We start from the raw sequence: 20291 nt of genomic DNA, 5'->3' as shown, positions 1-20291 counted from the left end.
ACCGCGAGGCGGAGCTCGGGCGACCCCCGGGGCGCTTCGTCACCGAGGCTCAGGGTCGAGACCTCGGGATGAGCTGCGGTGGGCGGCGCGGTGGCTGACACGAGCCGGGGCTCTGGGTCGAGATTGCTGGCCTGCCGTCCTCGGCGGGATGCTCGAGCCCAGGCAGACGCCTTAGCCTGGTGCGCGCGCCAGCGGAGCGCGCGGGGGGACTGCGCCGGGCTCCGGCGGCCACAGGATGAACACGGCTTCCCCCGGGTCGCGCCCGCGCACAGCCGGGCGTCAGGCCCGCAACCTGAGCTCATGTATGTAGGCTGGACCCGGGTCGGCGGGGGTCTTGGGTGGGAGTGGGGGTGCATGGTGGGGACCCACGCCACGCGCGCACCGGCACTGGCAGGGCCGTCATTCGGCCCCCCAGCTGTTGGGGAGGGGCCCCTTCCGTGACCCAAGTTTGTAAATATGGGCGATTTGCCCTGTTTGGGGTTAACACGGGCGAGGCGTGAGTGGAGTCCAAATGCACAGGGCGAGGTGGAGGGGACCGATGCACTGGAGCGCCCCGAGGGCGGGCTCCTAGGGAAACCCAGAACCGGAGAGCTAGCTGCTCTGCCCGGTGGTGTCCAAGGCTCTGGAGCGGCAGAAACTTTGGGATCCATGAAGGCTACCGGGCACTCTGGAGCGACACAGACGTGCTTCCAACCCCTTGCTATCAACCCGAAACCCCCGCTACAGACCTTCCTCTCCCCCGCCCCCCAGGGCTGCTGGGCACTCCGCCCTCGCCTCCACGACCCCTCCCAGGTTAAGAGCAATTCAGAGACTCTGCGCTGCGGCCGGCGACCCGGTTCACGTCACAGTTCCTGGTCGCCAGCACGGGGGGGGGGGTCACCCGGAGCGAAGCCTCGGGAATCCCCGACCTAGCGGTCTGGGGAGGGGCCGGGGGGGCATTCTTCCGGGCAACTGGGACTAGAGAAAGAGGACGTGTGTTCCCGGGGACAAGTGACATTAAGAAGTTACCAATGAGTCACCTGGTCTCCGGAGAAGCCTTGCTATCCACTTCTCCCGCAGCCCCCTTCCCAGGCACAAAGTGCTGGGGCCGGTGGGAAAGGGTTTCTGTTGGTCGGTGCACATCCGGCCGTACCCTTCCCTATTGCGGAATTCTCCACAGAGTAACCTTCGGGAAATGCAGCCAGAACCCAGGGAGGGACTGCCCGGGAGCAGGAATATGTGGTTCCTGATGCGAGCTTTGCCGCCTGGAACGGGCTCCGCCAGCCACCCGTGCCCGTCTCCTCGGGCACTCCTCGCGCCTGCAGGAGCCCCAGTGGCCGGTGTCAGCCTCGTCTTGGACGTGATTTTTCCGGTGTGCTCCTGCACGTTGGGGATGCTTAAAGAAGCCCGCCGGGGCACCGGCGCTGGGCAAGTCGCCCCCGCCCCCTCCCCCGGGCTCGTTAATCTCTAGAGCAATGCGGGAGTCCCGGCGGCGCCCGGCCGGACCGGGCCGGGGCGCGCGCGGGCCTCGGGCGGGGCTCAGTGGCGCTGCTCTTCTCTCCGCAGGGACGGCGGCCCCGGGGCTGTGAATGCGACTCTCCCGTCACCCGCGCTCCCCGCCCGCCCGCCCGCCGGGACGGGCTAGGGGTTGCCCAGCTCCGCGGCGATGGCAGGTGGCGCGCTCTCCAGCTCCCTCCTGGTCACCTGCTGCCTGATGGTGGCTCTGTGCAGTCCGAGCATCCCGCTGGAGAAGCTGGCCCAGGCGCCCGAGCAGCCCGGCCAGGAGAAGCGCGAGCACGCGTCTCGCGACGGCCCGGGGCGGGTGAGCGAGCTCGGGCGCGCGGCGAGGGACGAGGGCGGTGGCGGCCGGGACTGGAGGAGCAAGGGCGGCCGGGGGCTCGCGGGCCGCGAGGCGTGGAGCAAGCAGAAGCAGGCCTGGGCTGCCCAGGCCGGGAGCAGCAAGGCCGCGGACTTGCAGGTCCGGCCACGCGGGGACACCCCGCAGTGGGAGCCGTCCGCCGCCCAGGAAGCCATCAGCCTGGAACTCGCGCCCACGCCGGAGCTGCCCGAGGAGTACGCGTACCCGGACTACCGCGGGAAGGGCTGTGTGGACGAGAGCGGCTTCGTGTACGCGATCGGGGAGAAGTTCGCGCCGGGCCCCTCGGCCTGCCCGTGCCTGTGCACCGAGGAGGGGCCTCTGTGCCCCCAGCCCGAGTGCCCCAGGCTGCACCCGCGCTGCATCCACGTCGACACCAGCCAGTGCTGCCCGCAGTGCAAGGAGAGGAAGAATTACTGCGAGTTCCGGGGCAAGACCTACCAGACTTTGGAAGAGTTCGTGGTAAGAGGCCAGAGCCCCCTGGGCGACCTGACACCTTCCAGGATGGGGTGAAAGAGCTTTGATTTTATGACCCCCCCTCCCTACCTTAAAGAAGAGGCGCCCCATTAACACAGCCTCCCTTCAATGCACAGGTGGTCCTTAAAAAAAGTGTGGCCGCTCCACACTGATTCTTTTGGGTTTTGATGTGAAAGGTTTCATTAGAAAGAAACCCTGTCACACTCCAAGAAACCCTGTCACACTCCAAGACACTGCCTGCACTGGCAACATGATTTCACGGCGGCTCATTTAGAAGTGTTGTGGGTGAAGTGCTCAGCCTGTTTTCAAACACTGTAATTTAACCTGCCACTTGGGACATATTCTTCAGCTGATAGCTAATTAAGAGAGATTAGTCATATAAATAAGCCGTTTTGCCAGTTCATGTGCTCAGGTATCATGCAAATACTGTCAGTGTTAGTAAAGATAACATTTTGCTTAGTGAGTGCCAAGCACGGTGGAAGGCAGAATGTGCAAGTCCAGGCATGGTTTCAGGTGACTGGTGGGCCTGCTCCTTTCCCTAGGCCTTGGGGTTTGGGCATCAGCGTGTTTTGCACGTGGTTCAGTTGAACTTTACGTCTTGTTAGGAGGCCCATTGTCTGCTGCCATTGTATAAATTAGAGGAAGCGAGGCACGGGCATTTAAGTAATGTGCTGAAGGCGGGGAAGCTACTGCAGAGCAGGTTTATGTGTCAAACTAAGCAGTTTTAGGTAGTTTTCACTCAGGCACTTGCACTCAATCTGCAGCCGCCTTTCCGCTTTGGGGGGAGGTGTCTCTGCCCGGGGTGGTGGGGACAACTGTCACTGGTCCCAAACTTCTCTAAGGTGGGATTCCTTCCTGACTTGCCCAGCCCTGGCTTTCGGCTTAGCATGGCAGAGGGTTATATTTTCCCCATCTGCAGAGCGTGTTGTCCACTCCAACTCCTAAAGCAGAGGTTGGAAAACAGAAAGCAGCGTTTTAGAGTCTCCTGGAGTTGGCTGATTCCTGGATCCTACATGGGAAGGGTGCATTAATTAATCGTAGGCGAGGGTTAACAGGTGTGGACGGAGCTCTATGGAATTCTAAAGCCAGGAAGACTAGATCTATAAATAACATACAAAATGTGAAAGATCGGGGGGACCAATCCAGTGCATGACTGAAATACAGCACATGCCCCCTTGGTTTCTTTCCTCTCCCCAGTGAGATGGGGACCAGCTGTCCCCAAGGCTTGTGACTGGATGTAGCTTCAGACTTCCCCAGTCCTTGGAGAATGACAGCTTGAATGAAAATTCCATGTGACCCAAACCGGGATGGGATTCAGGAATGCTCTCCCCCAGTAACTTCATCTTTGGGATCGAAGTGCTGTGAGGTGGTTGAGCAGATGTCCAACAAAGCCATTCCCTCAAGCAGCGTGGGTTCATATAATAAACTCCTAATGTCAGATTAGGCAGTTGTTTGAAAATTAATAAACTTTGCTGTTTGTATTGCTCATACCACAGCCCCCCAAACACCATTTTTTTAAAGGACAGCTCCATGAAGCAAGCTGAGCAGTTAAAATACTGTCATCTTAGGAACCAAACATCTTCCAGAGAGCTGCACATGTTCCTGGAATCACAGACACAGGAAAACATTAAAACTTTTGATTTTGTCATTCATTACCAAGTGCTTCATGCTAGCTATGTAGTTGCCCTTGCCTGTGGAGAAGAGGTGCCTTTGATTCCTGCTTGCAGAAATTGGTAGTGAATAGATCGGATGTGTTTTCAAGCTATGGGGTTAGAAGATGGTAGTGATGAAAGGGCAGCAAAACACTGCAGTTTTAAAAGCGGAGAGTTGAGTATTCCCTGCTCCTCCATCTTTGACTCTTCATTCGGAACTTTCATTGTCTTTGCAGACACTAGGTGCACACATGCTTGCATGCTGTAAAGCTGACAGCAAGTTTCAGGTATCTGCTCTATCACAATATAGACCATATATGCAGAATTTATTCTATGAAACCATGCTTGCTCGTTACTGCTAGTATAAGGTGAATTTCTAGGCATTTTCCTTATTTGCTGTGGCTTCATGGCAGTAATTTGTGGCTGTGTCTGTTTTTGTTTTCCACAATGTACTACTGAAAAAGAGTACAGGGTCAGCTGTGAGTCCGTAGGGTGCAGTGGTGGAGTTTTGTTCGGCAAATGTTCATATATCTGTTCTGGGTGAGCAGGAGATGAGTGAGAAGAGGAAGGGAGGGAGGAAAAGACAGAGAGGAAAGAAGGAGGGAGGTAAAAAGAGTGAAGGGAGGGAGATTATTGCAAAAGGAAAGGAAAGCATTTTGTCTCTGAAGTGCTTGGAGCTTCTGTGATAAAAAGTACAGTTCAAATCAGGTGTGGTGGTCCATGCCATTAATCCCAGCACTCAGGAAGCAGAGGCCTTTATCTTGAGGTGAACTGGAACTACAGAGTGTGTGCCAGGTCAGCCTGGGCTAGAGTGAGATCCTACCTCAAAAACAAATCAAAAGCAACCATAAATATATAATTTCTTTTCCAATGTAGATTGTGGCCAGGTGCCTGTGAGGCTGTAGGTTTTGGCTCTCCTAAGAGGTCAGCTTCAGAGCTTACCGAGCTTCCCTGCGCTTGGGGACACACTTTCTGCCCCTTTTGCTACAGGTTCCCCCCTCTTTCTTTCTCCTCCTTTCTGGATTCTTTTACCACATCAAAGCTACTACAGCCACATGCCAGTATAAGACGTCACTGACCCAGTGAAATACCAGGAAGTTGCTAGCAGCATGAGGGTATCAACATATGAATATGCATGTATATTTACGTACATAGGTAGATTTCCTTCTACTAGGACAAATTAGCCTGTTAGGCTGCCACAAGTCCCCCAAATTGGGTGCCTTAAGCCATAGCCATGTGTCACCCCCTAGAGGCTTTAAGTGTGAGAGAAAGATCAAGTTGATTCCTTTTGGTCATGACTCCTTGGCTTGTATGCGGCTGTTGTCTCTCTGTCTCTTTATCTGTCCTTCCCTGTGGATATATCTGTATTCAAAGTTTCTCTTTTGTTTGGTTCTGGGGGTTGAACCCAGGAACCTTGAACATGCTAAGTAGGTAGGCAAGCACAATATGACTATGTTGAATCCTCAGCTCTAATTTTCCTCTTCTTATCAGGAGGCCAGTCATTCGATTGCCATTCACTCCAACGACTTCACTTTTTAACAAACCTCTTTCTTTGTGTCTCCAAGTGTAGCGACATTTTGAGGGTTGGGGCTTCATGTAAATTTGAGAAGGACGTGGGTCACAGTATCAATGATCTCACCTTGTAGCAAATAGGCCCAAGAAAAATGAGCTATTTAGTGTGGGCAAGAGAAGGCACAGGTTAAGAGGATAATGTAATGCCAAGTGAACACCCTCTTGGCCTTCTGATTTTGTCTGCTTCACTTTGAGTGTTACTTTACGAGTTCTTCCATTACTTCTGTGGCTGAGTCCTTGTACCATAGAGAACTAGGCAGTCACAAAGTTGCTCTGCTGATCAGTTTTAAATGTACCCCCTGATGGTTACCATCCAAAGAAGGAGCAAATCAAATATGAAATTTATTCATAAGAAATTGTGGTTTGATCTAAAAATCAAATTGTTTCCATTATGGGATCCCAGTAGTCCGGGAGAAGCTAGGAAGGTCTAAACAGTGGACTACAACCTTGCTCAGCGTTGCATGCAGTCTGGCACAGTATGCCTGGCACTCTGGAATAAGGCTGCATGAGATAACTAGCCCTTCATGTTTATTTGCTTGTGGTTGGATAATATCAGTTCAGGATGTCAATCTTATTATCTCTAGCCTTCAGAAAGTCAATTGACAATTATATATGTCTTTGAAGAAAAAGAAAATGAGTTAATGTACTTTGCTTGCTGGACTGTCTCTTAAAGTTTGGGAATAGCTGAGAAAAATGTACCTGAGAAGGATCTTATGGGCAGATTGATTGGGGGGGGGGGTCACCGAATTAAAGCAAGCCCCCCTCCCACAGCGATCATGTTTGATTTTCATTAGCTGTACTCTAAAATCTCAGTTCTTCACGTTCATCAATGAAAATAAAATATTCCCATGTGAAATTTGGAACCCAAACCTCATGTAAATAGATGTTTATTGCAGTTTTGGGCAAGTGCCAGGAAAGAGAAAGACACCATCAACCATGCTTTTCAGTCTAATGGCATTTGTATTACTTAGGCTGATGTCGCTTCACCAAGCCCAGGCTGGCCTTGTCCAACCACAGAGTCACGCCACATCAAGGCTCTGAGTCAGTCCAGCTCTTGGTGCCTCTGGCTTTGTTTCAATTTGACTTTTATAAATTATAGTTTATTTTCTACCTTTCTACCTAACGCCACTTAAACAGTAACGTTTTTTATTTTTGTTTTAAGTTTCTTAGAGGAAGAGCCCACACAACTTCTTTGGACTTTTCAATGTGTTCCCAATGCAGACAGGGGCAACGTAATGTTAAATTTGTTTTCCATGCCCAAGGAAGCATTTGGTTTTTAATTTGGATAAAATTACAGTATAAAAGTTTAGCCTTTTAGAATCAGCAGAGGGTACCAGCAATTAAAATACATTGGCTTTTATTCTTTTCATATGTTTTATGACATTGATGAATTGTTAAAACTTTATTTGACAAAGAGAGGGAGGGAGATAAAGAAGCAGGCAGAGTGAGAGAAAGAGAGAAGGGGGGAGAGACAGAGCATGCGAGGGCCTCCTGACACTGCAAATGAGTTCCAGATGCATGTGCCACTTTGCGCATCTGGCTTTATGTGTGTACTGGGAGTCAAAACCAGGCTGTTAGGTTTTATAAGTAGAAGGGTTTAACACCTGAGCCATCTCTCCAACTCCTATTTCCTTAATTTTAAAGGAGAGAAAATAATTGTACAAAATAACTTGAAACAGGACATAAAACTAGAAAATGGTAGAGCCTGGACTTCGGGCCTAGTCTGTTGGACTCTGAAAATTATGTGCTTCCAACTATTCCAGCCTGTGTCTGTGGTCTCACACTGGTGACTTTGCACTCTGTGTGTGGCAGAGGGAATGCCATTTTGCTTCAGCAACTTTGGAATAGGAACAGTCACACAGGGTGACTAGGCCCACCTGGGGCCCAAGAGCCAGAAAGAGGTTTGCCAACAAGCTCCCCAGGTCTAGGAGGGTTGGTTGAGAGGTCATGCAGCCAGCTGGTGTGGAAAGGACTCTGGGGAGTAGACTCCTAGCCCTGCTGCCAGGACTCTCTCTACCTGGGCTGAGAGTAAACACTGGGTACGTAGCAAGGCCGGCGTGAATCTCTGTTCCACCTCATGCTTTGCCTCAGGACAATTGTCAGGTTCACTTTTTTTTTAGCCTGGTGGAATAAAATGAATAGTGTTCTGTGCATCTCTCATTGTCAGAGGGAAAGGAGAGGTGTGAGAATATTCTGAATCTATGACGTTCTTAACAGCTTAAAGAAACTGCTCAGGGACTAGAGAAATGGCTTAGCGATTAAGGCACTTGCCTGCAAAGCCTAAGGACCTAGGTTCAATTCCCCAGGACCCTTGTAAGCCAGATGCACATGGTGGCGCAGGTGTCTGGAGTTTGTTTGTAGTGACTAGAGGCTCTAGCGCACACATCCTCACTCTTTCTCTCCTTGCTCTGTCCCTCCTACCCCTCTCTCTGACTTTAAAAAATAAATAAAAATCTTAAAAAAAAAGAAAATGCTCAGGCAAGTCACCCAGTAAGTTTATAGATCTGTGTAGCAGACAGCTTCAGGTTCACTGAGATGAACTTCCAGACCAGGCACAGTTACAGAAGAAGGGATATTTATTGAAGCTTACAGATCCAGGGGAAGTTCCATAAATGGCAGAAGAAGCTGGCCTGCCTTCACAGGACCAAGCAGAGAGAGAAAGAAGTACAAGCCAAAAGCCACACAGCACAGCACACTTCAGAAACTCCTGCTAGGCACACTTTGCATATCTTTAGATTGAAATGTGAAACCCACCACCACACCTTAAGAGCCACCCAGTGTTACTGCCTCCAGCCAGGTGGCTGCAGATGCAAACTACAAACAACTGAATATATTGGGGGGCATCTATTCTATTCAAACCACCACAATCTGGCTGTGCCCTGCCATCATTCAGGGTTCCAAAAGGGCTATCTAAAGGTAGCCTACTCTAAAGGACTTGCTTAAAAAGCTGGGTTCTCCCATTAGGTATTTTCTGTTCAGTGAATATCTTCAAATGTGATAAACTCCAACAGGAAAAAAAAAATCACTCTTGCATTCATTTGCTAAGAATATTTTGATTATCATTTGCCAAGTGTGGGCTAGAGGCTGGAGACATAATGAGCAATAAGCGGGGGGCCCCCAGTACACAGGCAGGGACACTAGTGTGACATGTCAAGAGGACTAGGTACCTGATCTCGGGGACACTCTCTTGTTTATTGTTATTATTATTATTGTTGTTATTATTTAGTAGTGGTTATAAATTGTTGATGGTTCATTCTGAAATGATAAGAGGCATCCAGGGACATATATTCTGGAGGAAAGTAAGCAAGCTCAAATGTAGCAGTCATGAGTTTGAGTGAAAGGTGGGTGATTAAACCCAGGCCTACGTGCCCTGTACCTACCCTTCATGCATGCCACGCTCTGACCACGTGGCTGGAACTCTTCTCGTGGCTCCCGTGTTCCAAGGCTGAGGTCCTGCCAGCTGGATCTCTCTTGTCATTCTATTTCTGGAAGGCACTGGGGAGCAGCCAAGGCATAGGCTACCATTCGAATCTGTGGAAAAGGATGATGTCCGGCATCTGCCTCAGGTCTTGTATGTTGTTTCAGAAGGCCAGTGGCAAAGCTTGAAGACAGAAGAGCAAAAGGCCTTGTGGATGTGTACATTTCCAGTTACGGCAGAAGTGAATTTGCTTTAAACAGGAGGCCCTTCCTTCCTTAGGCTTACGAGCGGCAGGATGAAACCACTTGTTAACCAAACCCACAGAATCCTGGACGTGATGTTAAAGACATCTATGTTCATCAGTGTCCTGTCAAAACAAAAACAAGTCAGCTTATTAAAAGTTATTTTTTTTATCACAGATGTAGAAGTTACAACCTGTGGTAACTTGACCTGATAATCCTGGGCTTGTGTTCTGAGGGGAGCACCTCTTGAAGGACACATGTGGGAGCAAAGCCGCTCCACATGAGCCCCGGCGAGAGAAAACAGCCAGGGCCGGGGTCTCACAATGCCCTTCAAGGGCACACTCCCAGTGCCCTACAGACCACCCACTAAGCCCACCTCATAAAGGTACCACTGTCTCTCAATATTACCACCTTGTTGGCAAACTCTTAACACATGGATATTTTGGGGCAGTGGGTGGACATTCAAAATCAAAGCCATAGTAGCATCTTTTGGAAAGCATAGCAAAGATGGGAAGAAAATTCCCAGAGGTAGAAATTAAAACCCATATAGCAAAGCCTGACTTAAAATGGTGGTTCTTGGAACCTCCTGTTGAGGTTCACTCTTGGCGCTCATGTGGCCAGCCTGATGACTTGAGGAACCCATGGAGAGAGAATCACACCAATATTTGCCTTATCAAGCCCAGGTTTCAAAGGGCTCATTATAAAAATACATAGTATAAGCAAACACCCCTCAAAGCGCCTCAGCACCGTACAGAGGAGAAACAATTTCTCTGCCTCTCATCCTCCCATGTACTGAGGACAGCTGTGGGGCCACCACACCTGGCTCCAGAGGCAGATGGTCTTTTCTAGTTCCAGTCTCTGCATCTCCTGAAGCCATTAACCAAGATAGCCCTTTCCTCCTTTAAGTTGCTTTTGTCAGAGATTTTGTCACAGCAACCAGAAAAGTAAATGTTCCAAGATTAGATGCTGATGAAGAGTTAGTGAACCAGCAATTATATCTGGAGGAATGGTCAAGGGAAAGAACATAGAAGTGAGATACTTGGTTCCAAGGAGGAGAGTGTGAGACAGACGGACACCTGATAAGAATTGTAATGGAGAGCTGGAGAGATGGCTTAGCGGTTAAGGTGTTTGCCTGCAAAGCCAAAGGACTTCAGTTCAATTCTCCAGGACCCACATAAGTCACATGCACAAGGGGAAACATGCATCTGGAGTTTGTTTGCAGTGGTTTGAGGCCCTGGCACACCCATTCTCTCCCCACCTCTCAAATAAATTAATAAAAATAAAAAGTTTAAAAAAAAAAACACAAATGAATTGTAATAGAGGAAGTAAAGACTATGGGAGAAACCAGAAGACAATGTCCCAGAGTTTCTGGTTGAAACAATGATTTTCTGATACAGAAAAACTAGTGAGTCTAAAGAAAGATAAAGTGTGTCTATATTTAACCATGTCATAGTAACACTGCTAAACACCAAAGATAGGAGAATGATGGTCAGCGCCATCTTCAAGAGATGCTGAATCCAGAGTCACTTCTCGCGGGCAGAGAGCACGCACAGAGAATAGGACCCTGAGTGGCAAGTGCTCACTAGTGGGGACACCCAGCTCTGCTGCCGTCCCACAGGTGCCCGACAGACAGTTTCAAGCAATAGCAAGCCAGGCAAGGCCGTGTGTCCCTGTAGTCTCAGCTACTCAGAAGACAGGCTGGAGAATCATTGGACCCCATTTTGGGGCTTTCCTATACTACCTGGTAACAAAGCAACACCCTGCTTTAAAAAATAATAAAAATAAATTTCAAAAAAGATATTCCCCAAAATGTTTCTACTAGACTAATTCAGGAAGAAGGAAACGGAGGACAGAAGCAAAGTTAAGTCACAGAAAAGGGGTGATTAAACCCTTTGTTTACTATGGCTTTAGATTGTGGTTCTCCCCCGTAAGAGGAAGCATTGCTGTCTGCTCCCAGGGAAAGGTGCAGTGTACGCAGCTGTCTCGGGTTGTCAAATGGCCAGTGGGGTGCAGAAGATGTCTTTGGCATCAGATGGCAGAGGCTGTGTGTGCGCCTGGGTCTTGTGGGCAGAGCAGCTTAGACAGTCCATGTCCAGGCGCACAGCACAGTGCAGGCTCACTATAGCGGGCACTGCCATGTCTTCAGAGAGCGCGGAGGAGCCAGGGTGGGACAGACAGGCCTTCCCCTGACCCCGCTCAATTTTGTTTACTTACCTTGTCATTTTTTAATATTTATTTATTTATAGAGAAAAAGAAAAAAATGAACTCACCAGGACCTATTATACTACAATGAGTTCCCGCTACATGTTCCATTTTGTTCATGTGGTCCTCCCTGCCAGGGGTCCTGGGAAATTGAACCTGGGCTTGTAGGTTTTGTAAGCAAGAAACTTTAACCACTGACCCTACACTCCAGTGCAGGGCTCAGTTTTCTTCCATTGAAGTTTGAATTGGGAATTTTAAACAGGAAAGGCCATTAAATGAAAATTTCAGGTAATCTTGGGAATGAAGTCCTGGGGGTCAGTTCAGCTTCTGGCCTCATCATGAAATTGTTCAGAGGAGCTGCCCATCAAAGACACTACCAGGCTCCACTTGTCCATAAGTGATCTATCTCCTGTCCTTTCTGTAATGAAGGTCAGAATGCTTCAAACTAATCTTTCTACTTGGTTCTCTGAACCATACAGGCATTGGACGGCTCAGGAGTAAATAATTCCTCTAATCCTACAAACAGGCTGGCCCTTCTTTGTTTTTTCTCTGCTGGATGCACACTTCTCCTTTAGAATCAGCCTCTTACACTTTCAAATTTTGTGTGCCTTTAGCAGAGATACCTCACCATTCCTTTCTTATTTTAGAAGACTAAAATCCCATCAGGCTTATTCCAATCTAGTGACAACTCTTACTACACTGTGTGTCAGGACCTGCACCTTCTACCCTGGTGCGCTTTGCATGGCTGACATCCATTCTGGGAGCACAGTCTCCTCCCCCACCTCCTTCTATTCAGTGGAATAGTTGGAATGGAGAATTTTTGTCCCCTTAACTATTGTCAGCAAGTGATCAGTAAGAAACAGGCTCTCATGTGGAACAACACTTCCCTGAGCACCTGCGCCCACCTGCTAGTACCTTAGCGTGTTAAGCATGCAGAAACAAATGTGGAATGGAGATTTGAAAATGAAGAAGGATACTGACAAGGCTGCTCCTTCCCATGGGCTCCAGGGCAGGAGAGGCAGCTGGTCTGAAGAGTGATGCTGTGCTCTGAAGAACACCTGCCGGCGAGAGCGCCCTTCTGCTGTGGGTCCTTTGCTTCTGAGCTCCAGGCACCACCAGGAGTCCAGGAGAATCAGCTCTTCTCTCTTCTGGGGAACAGAGAGGGAGGAAGGACAGTTTATGGACAGCTCTCAGGGATACCAGCTTCTACACATATGAGGGCAAAGACAGGCCCCTCCATGGGTAAATGAGTCCTGCGGGGTTGTCTGCATGGAGGGTGAGGTCATGTCAAAGAACCTGGTGACCTAGACTCATTGTTGGGTGCCCTGCTTCCGTGTGCATGTGGACACCTCAGAGGAGGTTCTGTTTGGAGCAGAGGTGCGGGGCAGCAAGAGCAGCCTACTTGCCATCTTTGGGCTGGGACTGAGCTCTAGCACTGAGTAATTGGCAGCTAAGACTTTATCAAGACAGATGGACTGGTGGTATCTACAGACGTCCACAAGGCCCACCTCAGAACAAAGCGGTGAACTCTTGCTATGGCCATTGCTGGCTCTGGACAAATGCAGAGTGACATACATTTGGACATTATCCACTACTTTCTACTTAAAAGTAATTGTTGCTTGCCATCTTGGATGCTAGCTCAGATGAAAATTGCCAAAAGAGATCATATATAGCTCTGTGCCTTTTTGTTGTGTGTGTATATGTGTGCATGCGTGCATGCACATATGTATGTTTGCATACAAGGCACACATTGGTTCAGTGCATTAAAGTTTTCCTCAGTTGGCCACAGTCCCCACCACGCTCTGTTGCTATACCTAGTTCACTTTCTGCTTGACTGATCCTTAAATTTGAATTTATGTAAGAGAGAATCAGTTCTCATACTACAGGAAGCATATGACATTTGATTTCACTTATTTATATAAGAGAATACTAAGCTGTTCATTCTTCCAAGTATTATTTAAGAGTTTGAATCTTCTTTTTTTTTTTTTTTTAACAAAAAAGAGGTTCTTGCAATGAAATTTACCAGAGTTACTTTCACAATAGTAGGTCCCGTGTAGATGGTCATATATATCCACATCTCTTAATTGCTTAGCTTAGGAATCTGTTTATAAGCAAATTATTCATTAAAGTTATCTATCTCAATAGTCTTACCATCACTTCAACTCCCAAAGTGGGAGGTGGGAGACTCCTCCCTTCCCTGCCCCAAGTGCTTGGCTGGTGTCTTGAGTCTGACTGCCTACATCCAGTGCTGTCCCCCCCCCCACCAGAGAGCCACTACTTGGGGAGCAGAACCTCCCAGTGGTGGCCCTGGTGGGTGAAAGGCAATCAAAAAGCACAGGCAGGGCTAAGGCACTTGCCTGTAAAGCCTAAGGACCCATGACTGACTCTCCAAACTTTCTCCCACAAAAGCCAGACATACAGTGACATAAGCGTACAAGGTTGTACATATGCACAAGGAGACACATGCATCTGGAGTTCAATTGCAATGGCTGGATATCCTGGCAGGCCAATTCGTTTTCTCCCTCTCTCACACACACATTAAATAAAGGCAAAAAATTAAAAAAAAAAAAAGAAAGAAAAGGTACAGGCACCTGCCAGTTCTCAGAGTTTTAGAGACTCAGGTTATGGGGCAAGGATCTGCCTGGGACCCTCAGGGCTCAGCTGTAGCCATGTTTGGAGGGAGAGTGGTGTGACACCTTGCTGCTCTTTGACGAGACATACCCCACATGCTGTTTGCCACAAGCCAGAAGGGAGGTCAGAGCTACCCATGGAGGCATGCTCCTGCCAACACTGCTTAGTGGCGTGTGGGCAGCAGGACACTTGGAATTGTTGCATCCATTCTGAATGCATCTGTGAGGCCGGCAGGTTCCAGAACACGTGCCAGGTCTGGTTTGTCGACAGAGAAGGCGGTCTCATCCTGCTCCTCAGCTCCTCATCATCAACGGAATGCACCATTAAACAGCACCGGCACCTCCCCCTCATAACGGACCCAGCAGGTTCCTTCAGGATCTGCACTGATCTGAGGGAATTATTCAGAAGACGTGAAAGGCTGTGCCAGATGAAGGTCTCGCTTCAAGCTGAAGTGTGAGGAAGGCAGAGCTGTGCTGCCTCCAGCCTCGCCTCGCCGCAGCTTGCTCGGTGCGTCTGCCATGTGTTCTCCGCAGCTGTTTTCTAAAGGGCATTCAGAAACTGACAGCTTCTGGGGCAGTTCTTGGTTAAGTCACTTTGTGTGCAGATCCATGCTCCGACAGAGTGTGGACGGACGGTGAGAACCACAGAGCGTCCGCTCGCTAGAGTACAGGTGGCCAGGCTCTGTGGCTGCCCCGCTGCTGCTTTGGCTGGAGGTGGAAGGAGGCCTGAGGTCCATGTGGTCATGCTTGGAAGAAGCGCTGTGCCCCTGTGGGAGGAAGTGATGACGTGGCATGTAGAGACCAGAACCTTCCTGCGCTGGTCCTGTGGGATGAAGGACCATCTTCCAGCCTCCCTGTGACCATGGGGAGCACCCTGGGATCCACTGGGTCTGTTGCTTCTGGCACTTTGGAGGGAGAGTAGCTGAACAGTTTAATAAGACAATCTTGGGCAATAATGCTGAAGCAGAGATAGGGAGAGATTTAATTCCAGTGGTGGAGACCTGCGTGTCACCTTCCAAGTATTCTGCAGACAGTAGAGAGAGATCAGCAGAGTAGCATGTTAGTGAGGATTGTTTATGTTAGTCCATTGTGAATTCAGACCTTAGTTAAGGTGGCTGCTTTGTCTCAGCAGGAAAGACTAGCATTTGAGTTTTCTTCACAAGATGAAAGGCATCATTTTTTCCTTCAGTGATAACTTATACAGCTCCAGTGCATCGGAAATTAACAAGAGGACTTTGTTGCTTATATAAAAGGGGAATGTCCAGATTGAGCTGGACGCAGGTTTATTAGAATAAGCAGCTAGAAAGGACACTTTCGCCATCTGGTGACAAGAATGTGACAGTGACTTTGTGAGGCTGCTTGTCCTTCTGGGCTCATTTGTTTTGGTTCTTGCATTAGGCAGCTTATTCTGAGTCTGAACTCATTAGAATAGACCCTCTACATGGCCAAAAGGAGCAAATACAAGTCAGATGTGGATGCTTACAGAACACTATCTCTGTTTTTTTTTTTTTTTTTAATTCTCTTAGTTTTCTGGCTTCTCAAATCTGAAGATGGCTGAAAACGATTGTTCATCAGTTTTGAACTGAGTTCTTTTTGAGATAACCTAGTTTTGGGAGATACGAGGAATCCTGTTACACGGGGAAATTTTTAGTCATTTCAAGAATTCTCCCCTTTGAAAACTTCATCCCTTTTATTTTTCTCATGCAGGAAGCATTCCTGTAGCTTATCCTTGTGACTTCTCTAGTTTATTTGCCTTATCCTTTGCTGAAGAACCTGTATGGCTGTTCTGAGGTGACATAAGGGCCACGTTTTCTTGAGAGCATTGTCCTTGAGATGTGGGCCTATTCTCAGCTCCTGTATTGGGGTCCTGAACTTCCTCGGTTGTCCTCTTCTAGCTCTGTTAGGACTCTGGGTTTTAAGCAGGGATTCCCTTTGCCTTCCATACAGTCTCTACGTGGATGGCTCCCATGTCTGTGTGTCCCAGCAACACCAGAGGGTGTCTTTCTCTGTGGCCTCTGGGATCTCAGTATCTGCCTAGTCCCCAATCTTGGGGCCATGATTACCCCACTACCAGCCCCGAGTTAATTCTAGCTGTGGTGCCAGGATCATGGCAACTTACCACGAGACCTTTCCCTTCCTTCCTTCCCTCAGGTTCTTCTTTTCAGCACTAATGACAGTTCACCTCCTCCCTGATATATCATCAACTCTTCTCTCCATATCTTTGTTCTTCTGTTTACTGGCTGATTATTTACAATTAAAAGTCTAGCTCCAGAAGCATGTAAACAGTCACTTCTCTAAAAGTCTCTCCTTAGCAGTGCCTAAAACCAGGTACTTACTTGTTCTAGATGGTACCTGTTCTGTGAAGAGCTAGTACTGGGAAGGCTGCATAGGAAGTGCTACTGAGAAGGAAGCAAAAGCTAAAAATCGGTTTCAGAATGTAGTTGGCATTTTGTACCCATGGGCTTTGCATTGTGGGCTCCATCTAGTGTGGGCTGAACATACCTTCTAAAATTGCAATATGGTCAACATGGAAATATTTTCCCTATCATTTCCTAATGACACTACTCTTTATAAGGAAAAAAAATAACATGCTTAGCACTTATTTTGAATCAGGTACTACAGTTCACCTAAAGGCAACTTAAAATGTACATAGAGGTGCATATAGGTTTTGCGTAAGGGACTCGAGCACTCATGGATTTTCATCTGAGGTTTCTGGAACCCATCACACATGGATAGTGAGGGAAGAGTGTACTAGCCTTCTCTAACTGTAAACATGCTCATAATTCTCATTTATTAGTGCTTGAGTACATTATGAAGTAAATACCTCCATTTTTGAGACAATAAGAATAAGGTAGAAGTAACTTGCTCGCGCTTGTGTGGTCTGTCAGGGGGAGAATAGGCTTGTCTCCAGAGTCTGCTTGTCCCTCCTGCCCCATCCTTGTGCTATCATTGCCACTTCACTTTGTGTCCATGCGTCAATCCCGGTGACAGGATTGTACCCTGCATGGGACCTCTGATACTTTCCCCCTCCCTTCCCCTTTAACATATGAAAACACAGAGGTTCACAAGGTGAAGTGGTTGGTCTAAGATCTTGCTGCCTAACTGTGGAGGGCTTCCTTCCCCCAGTCACTGTGTTGGATCAGGCTTAGCTGGTTTACTTCAGGTAGTGATCAATATCCTTCTACATAGAATGAATATGTATAGTGAAAAGTAATAGGTTTAATTCGGGTGGTCCTGCAGATGCTATGTTTTGTCACATTTGTTTCTGATTCTCCATTTTCATGAAATGAAAGGATACTGATAAAACTTACTTTCCCTTCCCATTCTCTCCCTTACCTTCTTCTCCAGAAGTTCCCAGTGCAGGGAGGTGGTGGGTACGTGAGCATCTAGCATGGACTGGCTCTTTCCATGAGCTTGTAACAACAGGGAAATCCCTGTTGTTATAGGTTCTCAAAGATGAATATTTATATGCATCACATAATGTTATATGTTCCTTTGAAACTTGCTTTGTTCTTGATCCTACTTTTGAGATTCATCAGTTTTGTTTTGTGCATAGTAATTTTTTTGTCACTGTCCCATATTACAGCTGGTTTATATAAGGGCTTACTTATCTGCTCCTTGATTTAAAAAGTCAGTTGCTTCTAACTTTCCCAGTTACAAGCCGTTAGGGTTCTAGCAGTCAATTTAAATAGTGTCCCAGGATCGCAGCCCAGTAGACAGCACACTTCCCGCGGCCAGAGGCAGAGCTATTCTTCAGCACCCTGGACAGCTACACGGCCTATGTGCGCCGCAGAACCTGCAAGCACAGGGTAGCAGAAAACCTGGTCCTGTGGGAGGCTGACACTTAGGAGAGTGAGTGCAGAGGCCCCTGGAGCTGTCAGCAATTTCCTGGATTGCCCTCTCCTAGAGCGAACAAGACTGCAGGCAGAAACAGAGTCTAAGATCACCTTAATCCTGACCCTATCACAGTGCCCTCCTATGTATCATGATGCAAAAAAGCATTTATGCCCATCCTTTCTAGCAAGTACTAGAATTCCTTCCTATCCAAACTCCATCTTCTCAGGCATTCTCATCATGCAACTACAGAGCATATGAATAATTTCTCATTTTATTTGAATTTTCCAGATTTTCAGTTAGATGGAACATTCTTTCATACATTAATTAACAATTCAGATTGTCTCTTTTGTAAATTGCCATATAATTGACATTACTCATTTTTCTTTTCAGTCCTTAAAAGTAGTTCACAATTGATTTACATTATGTTTCAAACATTCTTGATACTCATTTTTCATGATTTTATCATGAGAAGTCCAACAGCAGAAACTGGCATTTATTAAGCTGTGTATGCCTTAATTCATTGCAATCCTGCAACAATGATATGAGCTAAACACTGCTATTCTGTTAGTCAGATTTTTGTCACTGTAACAAAATAACAAAGATAATCAACTTAAAAAGAGAAAGAGAGGTGTTTTTAACTCACAATTGTGGAGATTTCAAGCCAGGGTTCTTTGGTTTCAGTGCTTCTGGATCTACAGCAAGTACATCAAGGCAGGGACAAGTGGCTGAGGGAAATGGCCAAGTGAATGAGAGTAAGGAAGAGATCGAGGTCCCATACTCTACTCCAAGGACGTGTCCCTGGGACCTTGAAAACCATCCACTATGCTCCATCTCTCAATGCTCTCCCCGTACGAGATGCTTTTCAGCTCACAATGGTGTACAGTGACGCAAACCACTGTTACATCATTCACCACACAAATACTGTGGTGGACTTGGAAATGTATGCTAGCTGCATTGCTTTGAGTGCCTATAGTATCTTAGGTAAACTGCCAAGCAAGTAAGTATGGGTACTTGAACCAAAAGCCAGTAAAGCAAATGTTTAATTGAATGTGTTATTGTTGGCTGGTGTAGATAGATCTAGGTCGACCCTGTTCTACTTTGCAAAGACCATGAGCACAGTGTCCATCAGCACAGCCCTGTGCTGTACAAAGACCATGGGAACAGCATCCATCACCACACCCCTCACCCCTGAGGATGTTTCCAGTTTCCCCCCAAACTACCCACTCTCTCGCCTCTGGTGCCATGTCTTTTCATGCTAGTTATGTTCAACCAGTCTGGAGCAGCAAGCATCCTTGTATAGACTGTCAGTCCTTCATCTTCTCGCCAGTGCAGTCTTCTCTCAATTTTTCACCTTCTACCATCTTTCCACCTTACTTCACCACCTTCTACTTCATTCAAGTCAGAAGTGAATGCTTGGTTGCTGAAATTCTCAAGGTATACACAATCAACACCTGCAAGTTTCTTTGATTTTCTTAGTTGTATACCATGTGTATGTATATCTCATCTCTTTCCCCAGGGAGAGATTAACAATTAGTTTCTTTACATATGGTATGTATCCTTGACATCAGACTTCTTGAGGATATTGTTAGTAATAACTATAGTGATCTTAGTATTGGTCAGTGGAAGAAAAAGACGGTCGGTAGTCCATGTGTTTTGTGACTGTAAAGGTCTTGCATGCGTATAACCAAACTCTACATGATATGGTCCACATATACTCTCCTCCATTCTGCAGGATATAGTCAACATATACTCACCTCCACTCTGCAGGATATACTCCAAATATACTCAACTCCACTGCAAGATATAGTCCACATACACTCACCTCCACTCCACAGGATAGAGTCCACACATACACACCTCCACTCTGCAGGATATAGTCCTAATATACACACCTCCATTCTGCAGGATATAGTCCACATATACACACCTTGACTCTGCAGGATATAGTACACATATGCTCACCTCCACTCTGCAGGATATAGTCCACATAGGCTCACCTCCACTCTGGAGGATAGAGTCCACATACACACACCTTGACTCTGCAGGATATAGTCTACATATGCTCACCTCCACTCTGCAGGATATAGTCCACATATACACACTTCGACTCTGCAGGATATAGTCCACATATACACACCTCCACTTTGCAGGATATAGTCCACATAGGCTCACCTCCACTCTGGAGGATAGAGTCCACATACACTCACCTCCACTCTGCAGGATAGAGTCCACATATCCTCACCTCCACTCTGCAGGATATAGTCCACATATACACACCTCCACTCTGCAGGATATAGTCCACATATACACACCTCCACTTTGCAGGATATAGTCCACATAGGCTCACCTCCACTCTGGAGGATAGAATCCACATACACTCACCTCCACTCTGCAGGATAGAGTCCA

General features: G+C 47.6%; 1 protein-coding gene across 1 annotated transcript in view; it reads left to right on the top strand.

Moving 5' to 3' along the window:
- The first annotated feature begins 1174 nt into the window (after nt 1-1174).
- Vwc2 (von Willebrand factor C domain containing 2) overlaps nt 1175-20291 on the top strand; it is a 119814-nt gene continuing 100697 nt past the window's right edge. Inside the window, exons 1-2 of the mRNA XM_004652931.2 lie at nt 1175-1438; nt 1625-2317. Of these exons, the coding sequence (XP_004652988.2) occupies nt 1175-1438; nt 1625-2317 (957 nt within the window). The remainder of the gene's footprint in view (nt 1439-1624; nt 2318-20291) is intronic.

This window comes from Jaculus jaculus, chromosome 16 (assembly GCF_020740685.1).
Source record: "Jaculus jaculus isolate mJacJac1 chromosome 16, mJacJac1.mat.Y.cur, whole genome shotgun sequence".
NCBI lineage: Eukaryota > Metazoa > Chordata > Mammalia > Rodentia > Dipodidae > Jaculus > Jaculus jaculus.
The sequence above is the reverse complement of the archived record's forward strand: the minus strand, read 5'-3'. Positions and strand labels throughout refer to the sequence as shown.